This window comes from Carettochelys insculpta, chromosome 7, assembly GCF_033958435.1.
Source record: "Carettochelys insculpta isolate YL-2023 chromosome 7, ASM3395843v1, whole genome shotgun sequence".
NCBI classification, from domain to species: domain Eukaryota; kingdom Metazoa; phylum Chordata; order Testudines; family Carettochelyidae; genus Carettochelys; species Carettochelys insculpta.
The window spans coordinates 56,741,245-56,758,423 of record NC_134143.1 but is presented as its reverse complement, the minus strand read 5'-3'; the positions used below and the strand labels follow the sequence as shown (position 1 = coordinate 56,758,423).

The following is a 17,179-nucleotide window of genomic DNA, read 5'->3' as shown; positions in this document are numbered from 1 at the left end:
CGGGGAAAGTATTCTGTACATTGAAGGCAAGAATGACCAGAGCAGCAGCAAATATGCCATAGGAAACATTCCTATACTTACAGGCACTCATTTAAACAACATAATAGATCCTATCCATTCAATTTCCTTAAGTCTACGAATGGTTTACTTTCAAAGATGCCCTGGAAGTGCAGGAAAGCTGTTTAAAAATAGCTTCTTCTCATAGCTCCTAAGAAGAGTCTTTCTAAAACAAAAAAGAACTGAACTGAGTTGCCGTAACTGGATATTTACAGGACATTTTATGAATTCTTTGAGTGTGGAGCAAGCATTACTATGGCTGGCAGTGGATACTTCCTGGACCTAAATAGCTCCTTAGAGCACTGAGTGTCAGTTTGTAGAGTATCTAGCGCGCGCGCGCGCACACACACACACACACACACACACACACACACACACACACACAGAGAGAGAGAGAGAGAGAGAGAGAGAGAGAGAGAGAGAGGAAATTAAAGTTTATGGGATCATGAAAAAAAAAGCCTCTGTTGGAGAAATCTATGCCAAAGTCCCCATCTTAGTGCACAAAAAAAACCCTTTCTTATTAAATTGAAGCTTCAAAATTACTTCAGTTCTTATGCTTTGTGTTAGGTGCTGGTGTTGATAGATAACATTTACAAATCTAACTAATAAAGAGGGGGAAATAATTTGCCATGGAAATCATTCAAAACTGTAATTTGGACAGACCCTCCTTCCACATTCTACCTTTGTTAAAAGACACTCTGGTTATTCCTAAAATTTTACATTAAGTAGCAAAACAGGAATGTTGGGTAAAAATGAAAGGTTTAAGGCAGTTTCCTTTCCTTTCTCAACAACCTTTGACTCAAAGGATAGTACCCTTCAGATGTTAATACAGTGAACCCCTGATATGTGCAATTTCGACTTGTGCTTAACTTGCATTAACATGAATTAAGCGCAAGGCAAAATCCTGGGGCTCCCAGAGGCTGGCAGGAGTGCAGCCCCCCAGCCCCTGGCTTCTCCAGCCTGGGGAAAGCCAGGAAGAAGCTGATCTGCCACGGCTGCCTGCCAGCCTGGCTCCCCCAGCTGGGGGAAGCTGGGCAGACAGACAGCTGCACCGCTGCAGCTTCTCCCAGCTGGGAGAGGCCAGGGAGAAGCAGTGCCTGGCTCCCAGTGTGGCAGGGAGCCAGGAAACTGACCAGCGCTGCTGTGCTGGTCAGTTTCCCAGCTCCCATAAACCCAGGGGAGCCGGGAACCAGGCTACCTCCCAACTTGCACAAAAGTTTGTGTGAGGATGTGCAGGAGTGCAACCCTCACGTAACACGGGTGTTTACTATGTAAATAATTCCTGGCAATGCATACAAGCTGTCTGGAACTAAGGCTATGTCTCAATTGCTGAGAACCGTTGACAGAAGAGATGCAACTTGTGCAATGCATTTGAGTATCTTTTGCCAAGTTTTGTTGGAAGAGACTTTTCTGACATTTGGCCCATCCACAAAGGGCCAGAACTTGGAAAACCCCTCTGTCGAGATATCCCTTCTTCCTTGTGGAACACAGAATGCAGAGATGCTGACAGAATGCTTCCGACTGGCAGATCTTTTCCGAGAGATTTGCAGTCTGGACCTGCGCTCTGTCGACAAAACTTCTATCGACAGAAGGCTGCAATCTAGACACAGCCTAACGGAGAGAGATATTTTCAGAAACCATATTTTTCCAGGTATCACATTGTTACTTGGGAAAATCACACAAACATTTTCAGCTCAAGTGAATATTCTGCAATCACCAAAATACAGACAGAGAGAAAGATCTTTATGAAGATGAGTAAAACAATTCATACTTACGTGGATGAAAGATTGTGTACTTACTCCATACTAAAAGAATGTTTTGCTAGTATGTACTAGTACTATAAAGCCAATAGGAAAAATACTTGATATACCCCATCATTTTAAGCACAGGAAAACATTTTGTAAGACACACCAGATTAAAAAAAAAAAGCTGCATGACATTTATTTTGTAATGTTAACATTAATATCCGTAGAAACATTTTATTGTCAGTACAAAAGTTAACAGATGTTAATACCTTTTCCCCAAATTTGATAAGCAAATCAGTGTAACTTGCATTTTTATTACATAGCTAGATCAATGTGTGTGGGTGTTTAAAAACACAATACTTTTTTTAAAAAGCAAATGGAAGAAATGCAGTAATATTTTTTCTGACACCAGTGCTATGCCTCATATTAAGGAACGGTTTGGAAAAATATACTGGAGCCAGCATGAACTAATCCCTTAAAAAGATGGTAGTATTCCTGTGGCAAATTATAAAAACCTCTCTCTCTTTAATTTATATATAGGAATAGCCTGAAACGCTACTATCAGGCCCGAAGATCTGGAACCCATTATCAAGTCAATGAAGACAATACTAGTCAATTTGATGCATGAGCTATGCAGAATGGAAGCTCTGCTCTTTTAAGGCAGACTATTCTGCAATGGTTATAGGCAAGTTAATGTCTTTATTTCAGAAACTCATTAAAGACTCTCCTTTTGTCCCCCCATAGAATGATTGTGCTATTTTGGCCTTAAAAACATTAAAAAATGTTGTTCAAGTGTCACATACGCTTCAGTGATAGCTACAGAATCAGAGATACAGAAAACCGAATACCTTCTTATTAAAGGATTTTTCGAAAATATGGACACTTTGATATTGGTAAGAACAATCATCTGAAAGTGAAATTTCAAAAAACAAATAAATCAAAAGCATAATTCTCCCCAAATTATTTGTATACTGTAGTTTTTAAAGATCTGACAACTACTAATGTCTGAGCAATATAACTAGTAGATCTCTGTGCTGCCTGCTTAGAAATGCCATTTAAATTACAAAAAACAAACCCTATAAATGATTAAGTGTTTTGTACATTACCAATTAGTTAATAAATTAACAATATACCATCTTCCCTGAAAGCAAAGTATTCTCCACCTTTGAATGGTGAAAATTAAGAAATTCTGTGTAAGAACATCATTTAGCAAATAGCTGTTTTAAAAAGGACTAATTTGCTAGGTGGATTGGAAAATCCATTTTTTAAATCAATACAAAAAATAATTCACTGTAAATATATAATATATATTTATACATATTTTGAATATATTTACATACATCCAGCACCTATATACTGCATTTGTGCTCCATAAGAGTGTGCCAACATATATTTTCTCCAAATATTACAAAATAAACAAGAAAGGCAGACTCAGAGTTTGCCTTAAGTCCAACTGGTCCATTGTACAAAGTCCACTGCAGCCAGAAGATTAACAAGGTGGGGTCCGTCCATACATGGCCCATAAACTTTCTCATTCTGCTGGAGTTGCCTAAGTGTTCCAAACTATATAACTCTTTGCACATGATCTGACATTCTCCTCCAAGATATTTTTTCTTCTTCTTATATTTCATATGTACAAACAGAAACATTAGGATCCTGGAGAAAAGAGCTCTTATTTATGGTCGGTTGGTTGGCATTCTTGTTTTTTATTCCCCTGAGGAATACGAATGCTCTCCTTTCATGTTTTAATGCTACCATTTATGTGTTGGTACTTTGGAAGACAGGGTTCATAAGGCATTGGATCAGGAGAAAAAACAGAGTCATCACCTGAAGAACATGAACTCCTAGTATCAGGATAACTGGGCGAATACTGTTCAAGAGGTCCACTGAGGTCCAGATATTCCTGTAATGGAAGAGAGAAATAATACTAATGACATACCTGACAAGAGCACACTGCCACCTGATTTGCTTTGTCATGAAGCATATATGTTCACAGACAAAAAATGTTCAGGCAATTCTATGCTAAGAAAGATCAGTTACTTTCAAAATTGACTATTGCTTATACATCTGAAAGAGAGAGAGAAAGTCAGTCAGTCTAAGGCAGACATGTCATTTACCACATAAGCACTAACCGCATCAGTGGAAATAAACACGCTCACCAAATCCAAAGAGGACTTTTCACTTCTGATGATAAAAATGATATCTCTATCCTAAATAGAACCATTTTTCTCGAACATATGGCAGTGATTTGGAGAAAAAGATACTTCCCTTCTCATATTCCTTTGGTCAGTTTGACTATCTGGTTTTGAAATTAGATTCAAACGTACTTCATGGGCATACTTAAGAGAAATAAAATGAAAAATAACAAATTCACAGTCACTGGATTTTGGTACTTTGCACTAAATAGTCTGACTCTTTTCTTTTCTTTTTTCTTTTCATCATCTCTAAGAGCAGCGATTCTGCATACCATTCAGAGGTGTAAGTAAATGTCTTCCAGGTGTACCTCAATTCAGGTCTGCTGATGGCGTGGATGGGAGGTGACAGGGGGAGATGCAGTGGCATAGGCCCCTTTGAAATGCCAAAGCAGCATGGCTCCATCACTCTGTACAGCTGTAACCAGGAGGGATCTCAGCAACATGGGTTGTGCAGCACTAAGCACTAACTGCCCTAGGCCCCACCTCTTTTGCCCGGCTCTGCTCCTTTCAGGGTATGGAGCCAGGCCCCCATTCCAGCTTGTCCCGGGCCTGTGCTGGCTATCGGCCCAGCTGCATCAATTCATCTAGATATTTGCCTAGTTTTTCAACAGGCTATGTAAAAGGCATTAATGAAGTCAGTATAAACTACAATTTCATATGGAGAAAATAAGAAAGCAAGCAATTTCTCAGTAGCAGTGTGCTGGAACACTTCTGAATTTTTATATCTAATTTTGTAAGCAAGTAATTTTTAACTGAGGTGATACTTGGGGCATACAAGACAAATCAGAGTCCTTGAAGAGATAAACTACATAGCGGTAAAGCTGAGAACCACTATCCTAGAATAGCCATCCATGACCATTATAACAGAAAGAAAATAATTTCAGTTTAATCCAAGGTTTGGGTTAAGAAACTTTTCCTAGAAACAGCAATTTTGGCAGGAGAATAAAGTTATTTTTCCCTTGAAATGTTCCTTCTCTTTTAACTTCTGAAGGGCAGCTGTATTCATTTAGTGCTATCTCTTCATTTGCTAAACCACAAGTTATGATCATGCAGATGAGAGAAATCTTATCAGCCAGTACTTGTGTTTATACTGCAGTGGCTACTTTCATTTAATTTTGTGATTAGAATTATTTTTTTCAAAATAGTACCTTAAAGTGGCAGGAATTTATAGCTGCAGCTTCAAAACAAGGACAACAATTGAGGCTTTAAAGAAAACACACACACACATAGCAGGCAACAAAATGGTTCCTGACGTTTTGATCTAACGTAACTCATTTCGCAAGCAATTCTTTTGACTGTCTAAAGCCAGTACACACATATATGTCAGGGAACCTGTTCTAGAGCACCAGAAGGGTCTGGAATTTCTGACACAAATGGAAGCAGGAAGCACAAGACCATGTGTGCATGTGTGGAAAAAGAGAGAATGCTCATGAGATTTCTAGCCCAGTTTCACAGACATAAGAGCTCCCATAATTCATTTTGGCACCTGAGCTGAGATCTTCACCTCCCCAACTCCAGCCCTTTTACACTACATAGAAGAACCAAACTGGTGGAAAGTGGTCTAAAAGCCTGGGCCTGGCCTATTGGAAAACAGTGATAAGATAGCTCCAAAGACCCTTAAAAGCCTCAGTGCAGGTAGTGGTGCGGTTGTGTGGATAAGAGGAAGATTATGAGTTGCCCATAGGTTAGCTAAGCAGTGTACAGTAGCAAATTGGTCTCCTGCAGGCTCCATGAGACCTAGAGCAGCACAGTTTTAGACTACCTCTATCCTAGCCCAGAAGATTGACCCAGTCAATGCAGATCTTCCAGGGTTTGATTTTGTGCATCTGGTAGGAACACGTGAAATTGACTTCTGAGGGGTCGCAGTTGACCTTCTTCAGTAGCGACGGCCAAGTAAGCCAAGTGCAGATATATTGATTTTAGTTATGCAAATGCCATGGCTAGAATGCGTATTTGCAGTCGACTTACTTTGCCTAGCATAGACATAATCTCAGGAGGATACAAAGATGGCTTTAAGCCCCTACTCCTCCTCTTACGATTTAGCCAAATGAAATCACCCAACTTTTTGGTAGCTGCAATATAGTGGTAAGAGAATTGAAATGATCCCTATCTACATTTCTAAATGCATGGCTTGCTACAACTGATAGATTTTCAGACCTCTGAAAATAAGATTTTAGAATAAAACAGCCTCTTATATAAGATACAAGTTGGATGGTTTCTCCATATTTCCCTCTGGATTCTTGTTGCCCCCAGGAGAACTAGTGATCCAAATTAAATCCTTGACAGATCATTTGAAATTAGGTCATTACTGTGGCTGCTTTTTTTTTTTCTGACCCGATTACAATAACTTAGAAACAACTAAGTTGATAAATCCAGAATAGTTTCAACTGTAGGTCTCCAGCCCCCTGCCCCCCATGGAAATGTAATGTTGAAATATATTATATTTCCCCACACATATATACATACATTTTCCCTAGATGTTGATATGCAAAAAATATCATGAGATATGCAGAGAGACAAGGGAAAGCATATGTATATGTGTGTTTTACCTCTAGAAGGAAAGCCATGATTTCACTAAGCCACATAGTTTAACTGTGTGCCATAAGCAACGCATGCTGGTGCACAGGGGACCACATGCAACCCCGGCCAGCATTAGTCGCTTCTGCACTCTCACCAACAGCACTGCATTGCTTCAGATTAGTGTGAGGGACCTCTTTCCCACCCCTCCCACACAGCAGCATGGCTCGAGAGCAGCATGAGCTTCCTAGCTCACTGGCAACTTGGCAGAAGAGGTGGGGCATGGGTGGAGCAGGAGGGGGATGGGCATGGGCAGGAAAGAGGTGGGGATTGGGTGGTATAGGAGGGGCATGGGCACAGGTGAGGAAAGGGCAGGAGGGCTGACAGGCTTGGGTGGATCAGGGTGGGGAGGGAGCGGGGCAGGGGCACATGGCCAGTGCCCTCTCTGGAATCCTCACACCGGTCGCCTCTGCTTTCTGTGACCCCCAAAAGAAAACTGATAGATACAATAACAATAGAAATAGAGCAGAGTTTCGTATTTTAATAAATCACATGTACTGATTGAACTTCCTGTTCTGATCTGCTGATTAAGAACTGAATAACTGACTTACCTCATTAGCTGTAAGAGTGAGAATTCGATCCAAGTCTTCTACCAACTGCTTAAAAGTTGGTCTCTGTGAAGGCACTGCATGCCAGCAATCCCTCATCATCATATAGCTGTATAAACACACATCGCACTGGGTTAATTAACCTTATATAGTCTTATTGCCTGTCCATTTAATTCATAATCATTATTACTTGTATTACTGCAGAGCTCTGGTCATGGACCCCAATGCAGTCATTATTGTACAATATTTCACTTCTGTTAAATTAGGGTTTAACAATGAGTTTGCATTTCTAGTTTTATGCTACTAAAAATAACTTCCAGAAACCAGCCTCTAGATCACAGCATTCAGGCCCCAGTTCAAGGAAGCACTTAAGTTCCACAAGATTCAATGGAACTAAACTGTGCTTCAAGTTGAGCGCATAGTTGAGTACCATGCTGAATTAGGGACTTTAGTCTCTCTCCACTAGAAGTACAATTTAATGCAGTGGTCCCAAACTTTTTATGTCACTCTCACCCCACTCCCCCTTTATCACTGTGGGCCTCAGCTGTGGGCAGGGTTGAGGGTGGGGCTCAAGGTGCAGGCCCAGCACCTGAGGCCAGCAAGTATGGCACCATGTTTGGGGCCAAAAGGAGGAGCCTGGGTCAGCAGCCAGTACAAGGAGCAGAGCTGGGTGGTGCTGTAGGTGCTAGCAATACTGAACTTTCCTCCATTTCCCCCTAAGGGTCATACTCCATATTTTGGGGACCTCTATTTTAATGCCTCTCATAACCTACCCATGGACATTACATGGAGCATGGCTTGGAGGGCTGATCTACTGGCTTCAACAAAACAATATGCAAGCAGAGTATGACATTTGGCAAGACTTGTCTAGATTTTGGTCATAAGCATCACAATTCATTTGACATATCGGCCCCACTTTCACAGGCAGGGAACACTCACATTGCTAGTTGAAGCCAATACTATTCCAGGGGTTCAGCACATCGGAAAATCAGGTTCTGTTTCATATGCACACTGAACCAATCATGTTAAATTATTATAGAACTATATACTTTACAAACGGCTCTGTGCTTTGTACTGCACCAAGACAGATATAGGGCTTTGGTACAGCATACTGCAAAGACACACAAACACAACCAGAACTAGTTCATTATATGCTTTGCTTTGCCTATAGCCAGGTCGTGAAAATGCTATGGTGCACCTATGTTCCATTACCTCTTCATGACAATATTTTTCATCTGAATAAAACTATTTTGAGGGACAATGTGAAGACCTATTGTCTGTGCTGTGAACTATCACAAGCCTCTGGTGTCCTAGGGAGAAGGAAGGGTATACTGGTATACCTCCTAGCAACCCACGGAGCTCCTGGCAATAGCAAAGTGGCTTGTAGCATTCTATCCTGCCAGGTGATTAATAAGTGATGCAAACACACTCTAGTTCTTACCTCTCTTTAGCTAAGGGAATGATGAATTCTACAAAGGCCTTGAGGATGGAGAGAAAAAAACAGAGGGAAATGTGTATCAAAGATAGCTGAGGGTCTTACACAAACGTAGAAAAGAGAACCTTTATCCCTGAATGAAGATAATGGTTTGCCAACAGATTGTAATACACTACAACTGAGTGTAACAACAAAGATACCAAAGATTGACTTGTTGAGGTTTTTTGTTTTTCACCGGTACCAAAGTGGAGTGGGAAAGTATTTATTCTGTATCTGACATTTCCTGGAGACATATTTAAACTATTTCTCTTTTATACGCAATAATCCCATTTATAAAGTCAATCAGCTTAGAAACGGTTGGATTCTGCTTGGGACTCAGATCAGTCTGAACTGTGTATCCATGCTAGTGTTGTATTACTTCATCAGATAATGTCCTTACAGTTCATTGGTGCAGTTGGCAGGCTTATCCATTCTGTGACCTTCTTTAAGCAGCTTAAAAAGTTCCTCCACTGGAATTCCTGGATAGGGTGAACCTCCCAAAGTGAAGATCTCCCACATTAACACACCAAACGACCAACTATGTAATAAAAGGTAACAATGCACAATTAAGTTCACCTTACTACACAAGCATAGGCATAGTCCTGAAAGAGAAAGAACAGTTGTTACTTCTAACTTTCCAAAGTAGTTCTATGTTTAAGTGCCACATTCTACCAGCCTTACTGAGTAGAACCTGACTCCTCAAATACATCCCTGGATGTCATGGAGATGGTTCATAAAATAAAGGACTACTCAATGTGTGAAAAAGTAGCAGAATCTGTTCCTAAATTTGGCCACAATACAACAGTCCATCAGTATTCAGAAAAATAGCTCAGCATGAAATTAACATGATGCTTTTGTACCTCTGTGCATCTGCTGACTTGAATGGGATATAAGCACATGTTTAGAGTTAAGTATGTGTGTGTGTAAGTCCTTTGCTGAATAGGGACTGTTGTGAGGACATTCTTAAATGTCTTCTTGAATTCAGGCCTCCAAACTCCCAAGTTGCTAGTTTTCAGGGCTATTGTAAATAAAATCAAAATGGTATCTTATAGTATAATTATTTATCAAAGAGAGGTTGGGAATATTATGACAGAACATTTCTCTTTCAGAAAATGCTACCTCACTAAACAATAAAATGTTCCATGATGGTGTGTCATTTTTGGCCACTATTTTGTAGCAAACCAGGCAGGAAACGCCAAGGAGCTTTGGAGCTCAGCTCCTAGGAGAAACTTGGAAAACTTGTAGACTATAAAAAATATAAACAGATAAAATATATTTGTCAATGAAGTGTGCTCCAAAACAGTTGTTAAAATTCCATTCTATTATGAATTGGTGTTAATGGCATTGTTTACAAATAATGAAAAAACTGCACGAGAAAGCAAACATACACCATCATCAACAAACAAGGACTCAGCACCCACTGATGTCCGATGCCTCTCTCACTATTTCCTTTCATCTTTCCCTGACCAGTGCAGAGTGGCTTAGTTTCTGTAGACTAGCTCCACATCAATCTACTGTATCATCTACCTATTCTCCGTGGGGTCTGACTCTTTCCTATTCAAACTGTCCATTATGATGAATACTAGGGTCTTGATTTTTCGTTTGTTGTTCATTCTGCAAATATGCCCGAATAGCTGTAATTTCCATCGTATAACCTTCTGCAGTAGGTTCTCTTTTGGGTGTATCTTCCTATATAATTCCTCTGTGGTGATCTTCTGCATCTATCCTATTCTCAGGATCTTTCTATAACAACTCTTCTCAAACGCCAATATTCTTCTCTTCCGATCTTTTGTTATCCCCGTGTCTCACATCCGTACAACATACTGCTCAAGACACACATTTTCACGACACTCAGGTTCGTTCTTAAGCTAATGGCTTTGCTCTTCCATCTTATCCATTGCCTTCAGACTCGCTCTTGCTTTTGCTATTCTAGTCGCTATTTCTTTCTTACAGCATACATCATGCATTATTAATATTTAAGAGTACACATTGATTAGGGTATTCAAAACTGACTAGTGATTTTTGGGGCTCAGCTTCACATCCCTTAGAGGGGGTCCAGTATTCACAGGGTGGGTGCTCGGCTCCTTCTTCAGATTAGACAACTCAAAAATGAAGGAACCTGAAAGCCCCCAGCTTTGTTTGAAAATCTTGGCTCTTGGCCTTAATCCTTCAGTTTCTCATATGGTGCACAAAGTGTAAGTGCAAGAGAAGGTTAATACTGTGCAAGTGTTCTGATTAGTGCAGAATCAGACTCCTTCCTTTTCTTTCCCCCAACCCCTTTTTTTAAGCTTTGCACTTACATGCTCAATTCCTCATGCCTGTGCTGTGCAGTGACAAGCCTTTGTGGGTTAATAACCCTTGCATGTACTTCTCATACGAAAATACAGAAATGTTCAAGTCCCATCAGCTCTTTAAAAAGACTATGCCACAAAACTAACTTTTAAATATGAAGAGTGTCAATTTCTGCTGTGATTCTGAAACGCAAATCGCAAAAAAAAGGGTTCTACTTAAATTAAACCAAGTAGAGAAGTTTGTTCTACGTGTGGAACACCTTCACAGACAGCAGAAGAAACCTCAAAAGGTTATGCCAGCTAGATAACAGTGGAGCCACTTCAAAAGTTTCTTCCAGTGTTAGCGGTATAATTCATTCCAGTTGTTCCCCATACTTTAAACAGGGAACACTTCTGGAAGTAGAAATACCTGTAAAGCAAGAATGAACTTTTCAAGTGAGCCCACTATCTGTTTTACCTAAATCACAGCGATTTTAACACAAATTTCAATAGGTGAATGAATATTTCAGGATTAATTCTTTAAAAAAAAAAAGTTCAGAATATTCCCAAAGCCAGGCAAATTACATAGTATCTTTGTAGCTGCACATCCGTAAATAAATTCAAGGGGAGAAAACTTCCGCACTGACAGAAGGAGGTTAGCATTCTCCACCTTTCATGTGCTTTGAAGCCAGGCAGATTAGTAACAGAGCATTGGTTAGCAGTCTAGCATAAAATCCTCACTTTCTAAGAGCTATGCCTGCTCCTATTAATCTGTGAAACAGAGAAAGTAAACAATTAAGATTTGAGGAAAGCAGGAAAAGATACATAAAGATTCTCCAAACTGTAACTTTAAAAAGGGCTAAAAAGTGGAGTTACTTACACATCACTTTGATGTGTGTAAACTCTGTCGAACAGGGCTTCTGGGGCCATCCACTTTACTGGGAGACGGCCCTGGAAACATGAGGGGGAGGGGGATGGAAAATAAGAAACACTGAAATAAAACTGTAGTTAGTCACAAGGCGATTTCAGCAACAGGATTTCTAAAATATTCAATTCTGTAATATAAAAAAGCAGTCAGTGAAGATATTGTTTACCTCAGAGTTCTTAGAGAAAACAAAAAGACATACATTCTCCAGCCTCCAGGCTCAAATACAGAGATGCAGATTTTTCAGAAAAAATTTGCTAAAGTACAGAGGACCCTTAAATGCCACTTACCCACCACCCCCACATTACCTGTCAGTGTGAGGAAGAGGTAGAAAGAGGCACTAGCCTGATATAGGGGACAGCCTTGCCCCAGGGGCCCCCTGCAAACCTGAATTTCTGCAGTCTTTACCCAGCAGGCCAGCACAGAGGGACCAGTTGACAGGTAAGGTTAGGGCTACTTGATTCACATTTATCCTGCTCCAGTAGCCCAAACGCAAGTATGATGGTCACAACGGAGCTACAAAGTGTTAGAGGCTTGGCATTTCCAGTTATGAATCTTGCCCCAGGGTTGACAGTAGATTCTATTCCCTCCAGCAGGGCCAACAGCCACCGCAGGCCTGGGTGCGAGGTGGGAGAGGGGGCCCAGCTCCCCAGCCTGTGAGGCTAACAGCAAAAGGAGCAGGACTTACAACAGGCAGCCCTGTCCTCCCATGCACCTCAGAGCTGTGTGTGGCATAGCAGCACAGCACTGCTGCAGCATTTCAAAGGGGCCCAGAGCTCCAGACATTGCTGCTGCTGCTACTCAGCTGCAGCAACCAGATCTCCAGGCCCCTCTGAAATGCCAGACCCTGGGCCAACTGCTCCCTCTGCCTCACCCATCAGCAGGCCTGATGCCCTTCGTGAGAAAGGGCCTGGAGTTTCCCACACAAGGCCCAGTTTCAGCCTTAAAAGTGCAATGGGTGGTAGCTCAGAAACTTATTTTTAAGAATTAATTTAATGTAATACATTATAATATTTTGCACTAAGAGAGCAACTTGACTCAGAGGATCTCAATCCACTTTGCAAAGCCTGCAATGACTGCTGTTTGCTCAGAGCCTCTGGAAATGAGGCACAGGGGGTCTCAACTTAGTTATCCCAAATCAGTGACCACTTTTGACTTTTTTGCTGAACAGCCTTGCTCGGGGTCACACAGCAGATCTGCAGCAGAGTAGTCAAAAACTCCCATTCATCTGACTCCTGAACCACTTTGCTATCACCACGGTAAAGAGTTTATAAACCGCAATATAATGCACAGTGGCACCAACAGCCACCGCTGCTACTGGGGCAAAGTGGGACGGGGGGCGGGGCCTGGCTTGGTGCCCCGGAAGGGGTTGTGCCAATAGTGGAATTGGCAGAGCCAAGAGCAGTTAACTCAGCACTGCCCAGACTATATGGCTTAACCCCACCCCCTCACAGCCGCTCACAGCTGGAACAAAGCTGCCATGGCGCTTCAAAGGGGCCTGGGGCTCTAGCCACTGCCACTTTGAAACAGTCGGTGGCTGGAGTTCCAGGTCCCTTTGAAATGCCAGGGCCAGAGCCAACCGTCCCCTTTGCCCTCCCTGCCCCACCTCCCATCAGCAGACCTGACAATACAAGGATAACCAACAATATATATCATAAAAGGAAAAAAATTACTGTCTACTAAAAGTTTTCAGAGACTGTTATGCCTGATCTAATGCCTATGGAGGACAATGGGAATCTTTCCACTGATTCCACAGAATGATCATTCAGATCAGGCCGTATGAAAAACAATGCTGACTTTTATCATTCATAATTAATCATGTAATATATATTCTCTCAGGTTGTGTAAACAGATAACATTCATTGCTCTCTAAAAGTGGTTAGAGATGCTTATGCCCTTGATTACTATTTTATTTTCTGTGATTAAAAGTTAGGCTAGTGTACAAGAAGTCCATTAGGATTATAATCACAATACTTTAATGGCCCACAAAAAAATACTGGGGTTGCAGAGATAAGATTGCAATCCACTTACATTAGTAGTCTTCTTATAATAATCTATGTTGTTGATGTCTCTGGCCAAACCAAAGTCTGCTATTTTCATCACATTATTTTCAGTTACCAAAACATTTCTTGCTGCTAAATCTCGATGAATGCACTGAAAAAGAAAGAAGAAAAATAATTGCTGAATGTGTGAGACATATTAAAATTATTTCTATTATGTAACTTAATTTTCTCAAGATTTTCTTGAAACAGAAGGTGTATTCAGCATATGATAGTTGCCAGACTATAATCAAAAAGGACCTGAGGTATAATTTTAACACCTATTTTTTTAGTGTATCCACTTTGAAGAACTGCTCCAGAAGTCTTTTGGAAAAGCCAGTTTTTGTAAGATTCTCAGCTCAGTTTTGCAGTATCCAAAGGCTCAGATGCTTACCCAAACTGAACCAAACCTTCTGTGATTCACGCATTACATTATATGAGAGTCTTGCAGCAGAAGGTGTATTCAGCATAGGATAGTTGCCAGACTAGAATCAAAAAGGACCTGGGGTATAATTTTAACACCAATTTTTTTCAGTGTATCCAGTTTGAAGAACTGCTCCAGAAGTCTCTTAGAAAAGCCAGTTTTTGTAGGATTCTCACCTCAGTTTTGCAGTATCTAAAGGCTCAGATGCTTACCCAAACTGAACCAAACCTGTGATTCACCCATCACATTATATGAGAGCCAGTTACAGTACCTTATAAATTCTGCTAATCAGCATTTAATTATTTTGGCTCTTTCAAATTACATTGGATTGACAACACTTCAACCTGATACACTGGATGAGTGTGTTAGACTATGCATATCTGTCAGGCATGGTGTACAGCATATTAATGGGTATGATATCCATGGCACTAAAAGGACATATATTACATATAAGTGTTGGGAAGGTACATTAACTGAATATATTATGCTCTCCTCATAATTCTATTCACCCATCTGAGCTCTCCCACAACACTGGGCAAGGCTGATGTCAACTTTGGTATTAGAAAATAGGAAGCCTATCAAAGACAAGACTAAATGGTATGACCTAGCATATGGTGGGATGTAGCTCTCTGCCCAGTTGGTTCAGAAATAAGAAAAGTCCATAAGAAAACAAGTTAAAGGACTGTTACAACCCAGTTGGTTGAATTTTAACAATGTGTAAAGAAGTCTGTAATCTGTAAAATCATACTGTAAATACTACTGGCTGAAAAGTGTACCTTTGAAGAACCACCTTCTGGGCAAGTGAACATGATGAGAGCTAAGAATTGCTTCCCAGAAGGAGTGTAGATTTAGCCAAGTTCGGTTATTTGGTCCCTTGAGCATTTTTTAAAACAACCCACAAGTGTAGTCAACCAGTTGGCTGAACACCTTTTAATCAGTAAGTGAAACTATTTTGATATAAAAGTTGTTAAAATAACAACAACAACAACAACAAATTAAAATAAAATACTACGCAATATAAAAAAACCTGAGGCTGTCCAATGCTGTGTGTGTTTATGTGCTTGGGATGTGTGCATTTTCTTTATCCACTGGATTAAAACAGTTTTATTTTGTAAAATACAGCTGGGGGAGGACATTTTGTTTTCAGAAGGCCTACATGTTGAAGATGAAAAGTTACTACCTTGTAACTTTTGTCTTCAGGTAAGATCCCTCCTGAAAATTTACAAATGACCTTTCCCACCCTGAACGGAAGTCTTTAATGCAGAAGGATGCCACTGCAATGTTCAAGTAGCTCTTTCATAGGGAACAAAAGAACAGCAAAGACATGTTGAGAAACATTTCATTTGGGTTTCTCTTCAGGATATTCTATTTCTTCTTGAGTTCAATCCCTCCTCTTTTACTGTGTTGGGTTGTTTTTGGATGATCTCTTTATTCTAGCTTTGAGCATCTCTCCTTACATGGATATATCCTCAGTCAACCCATTAGTTATGTTTTACCATACATCAGATCATGGTTTTTGAGATGGGAGTGGATATATATTAGCAATAGGTGGCTCTCATATGCTGTAGTTCCCCTTTAACTCTCTCTCTCTCCATCTGTCCTGGCCTGCCCATCTTCTATTCTTCCCGAAGAAAGTCTGTCAGTGGAGCTAAGGTGCCCACCATGCCCACGCATACACAGCCATCAAAACAGAGTTACTAGAGGAAGAGTTTCCAAATGATCTGCTCCAAGGAGGCCTCAGAAGCAGGAAAAAGCTGGGATAACCTCCTCCTGCACAGGTCTCCTCCACAGCCTAGAGACACCTGATATGGGACATTAGGTGTCAGTCACCCCAACACCTGCCAATACATTTTCTTGCACCTTTTGCTATTCATTTTCTAACATACCCTCATTGCTTCTAGCTGGCCTCCCATCAACAAAATGGTACCATTTATAAATAGCCATATTTGATTACTGACTGCCTTGCTATCATGATTTCCCTCATGTCCCTTTGATCTGGCCCGAAACTGAGTGTATACCCAGCAATTCTCAAACTATCATCCAGGAGACAACACATTTTGAGAACCATATACTGCATGGCTGGAAGGTTGAGAAAATAGGTGTCAAGGGATTTAGGGTAAAATTTTAAGAAGTACCTTAGTTCCACTCATCAGGAACCTTAGTCTCAGTAAAGGTTAATGGGATATAGACACATGACATCCATCCTGAGCTCCCAATCTGTTAGGTGCTTTTGAAAAATGTCTATAAAAATATTATAGCTTACAGGGGTTTATTAAAAGTTGAATTTATGAGATTTATTAATGCCTTGGGGAGCCATTTTTGGTCTGAAATAACAACGAATCTGGCAATCTCACAGTGTCTCAGTTCATGTATGGTGAAAACACCATTAGAAGATCAGCCCTCTTTTCACAGCATCTCCTTGAAGGAAAAAGAGCTAATGAAATACAAACACAAACAGTGAGACCTTTGAAGCATCGGAATTACATAATCTCACTATAGATGTCCTTTGTTTTCTCTCTCTGCTCTTGCCCTTGTGCAATGCTTTGCCTTTTGTCAAGTTTTACACTGACCAAGTGTTTCCAGAGCAGGGACTAGCTCAAGGGTGGGATGATGGGGAAGGAGGGGAGAGGGTAAGGTGGCTTTCCTAGCAGTGTCCTACAACAGCATTCTGGTGTCCTTTCTCCTGGAAAATAACCATTAGCACAAGATGTGTCAGTCAACAGGTTCATTTTTAACTTTCCTGCTGGTTGCCTGCTTTCTCCAGTGGATGCACTACACCAAAAGGCAATGTATGGGTCACAGCCAGTCAGTTGCTTCACTAGTAATTTACAACAGATTCAACACCTACGGTGATTTGCCTGTCCTACCTTCAGAAGTGTTCCATTAGCAAATTTTATACTTGCGTGCATTCCAAGTCTCCCAGAT

General features: G+C 40.7%; 1 protein-coding gene across 7 annotated transcripts in view; it reads right to left on the bottom strand.

Moving 5' to 3' along the window:
* Nucleotides 1-2,144: 2,144 nt before the first annotated feature.
* Nucleotides 2,145-17,179, bottom strand: part of FGFR2 (fibroblast growth factor receptor 2) — a 103,453-nt gene continuing 88,418 nt past the window's right edge. For all 7 annotated transcript variants that reach the window (XM_075000523.1, XM_075000524.1, XM_075000521.1 and 4 more), the window contains 5 exons: nt 13,823-13,945; nt 11,747-11,817; nt 8,997-9,134; nt 7,126-7,231; nt 2,145-3,705 (listed from right to left, as the gene is read on the bottom strand). In XM_075000523.1, the coding sequence (XP_074856624.1) occupies nt 3,541-3,705; nt 7,126-7,231; nt 8,997-9,134; nt 11,747-11,817; nt 13,823-13,945 (603 nt within the window). In that variant the 3' untranslated portion in view covers nt 2,145-3,540. The remainder of the gene's footprint in view (nt 3,706-7,125; nt 7,232-8,996; nt 9,135-11,746; nt 11,818-13,822; nt 13,946-17,179) is intronic.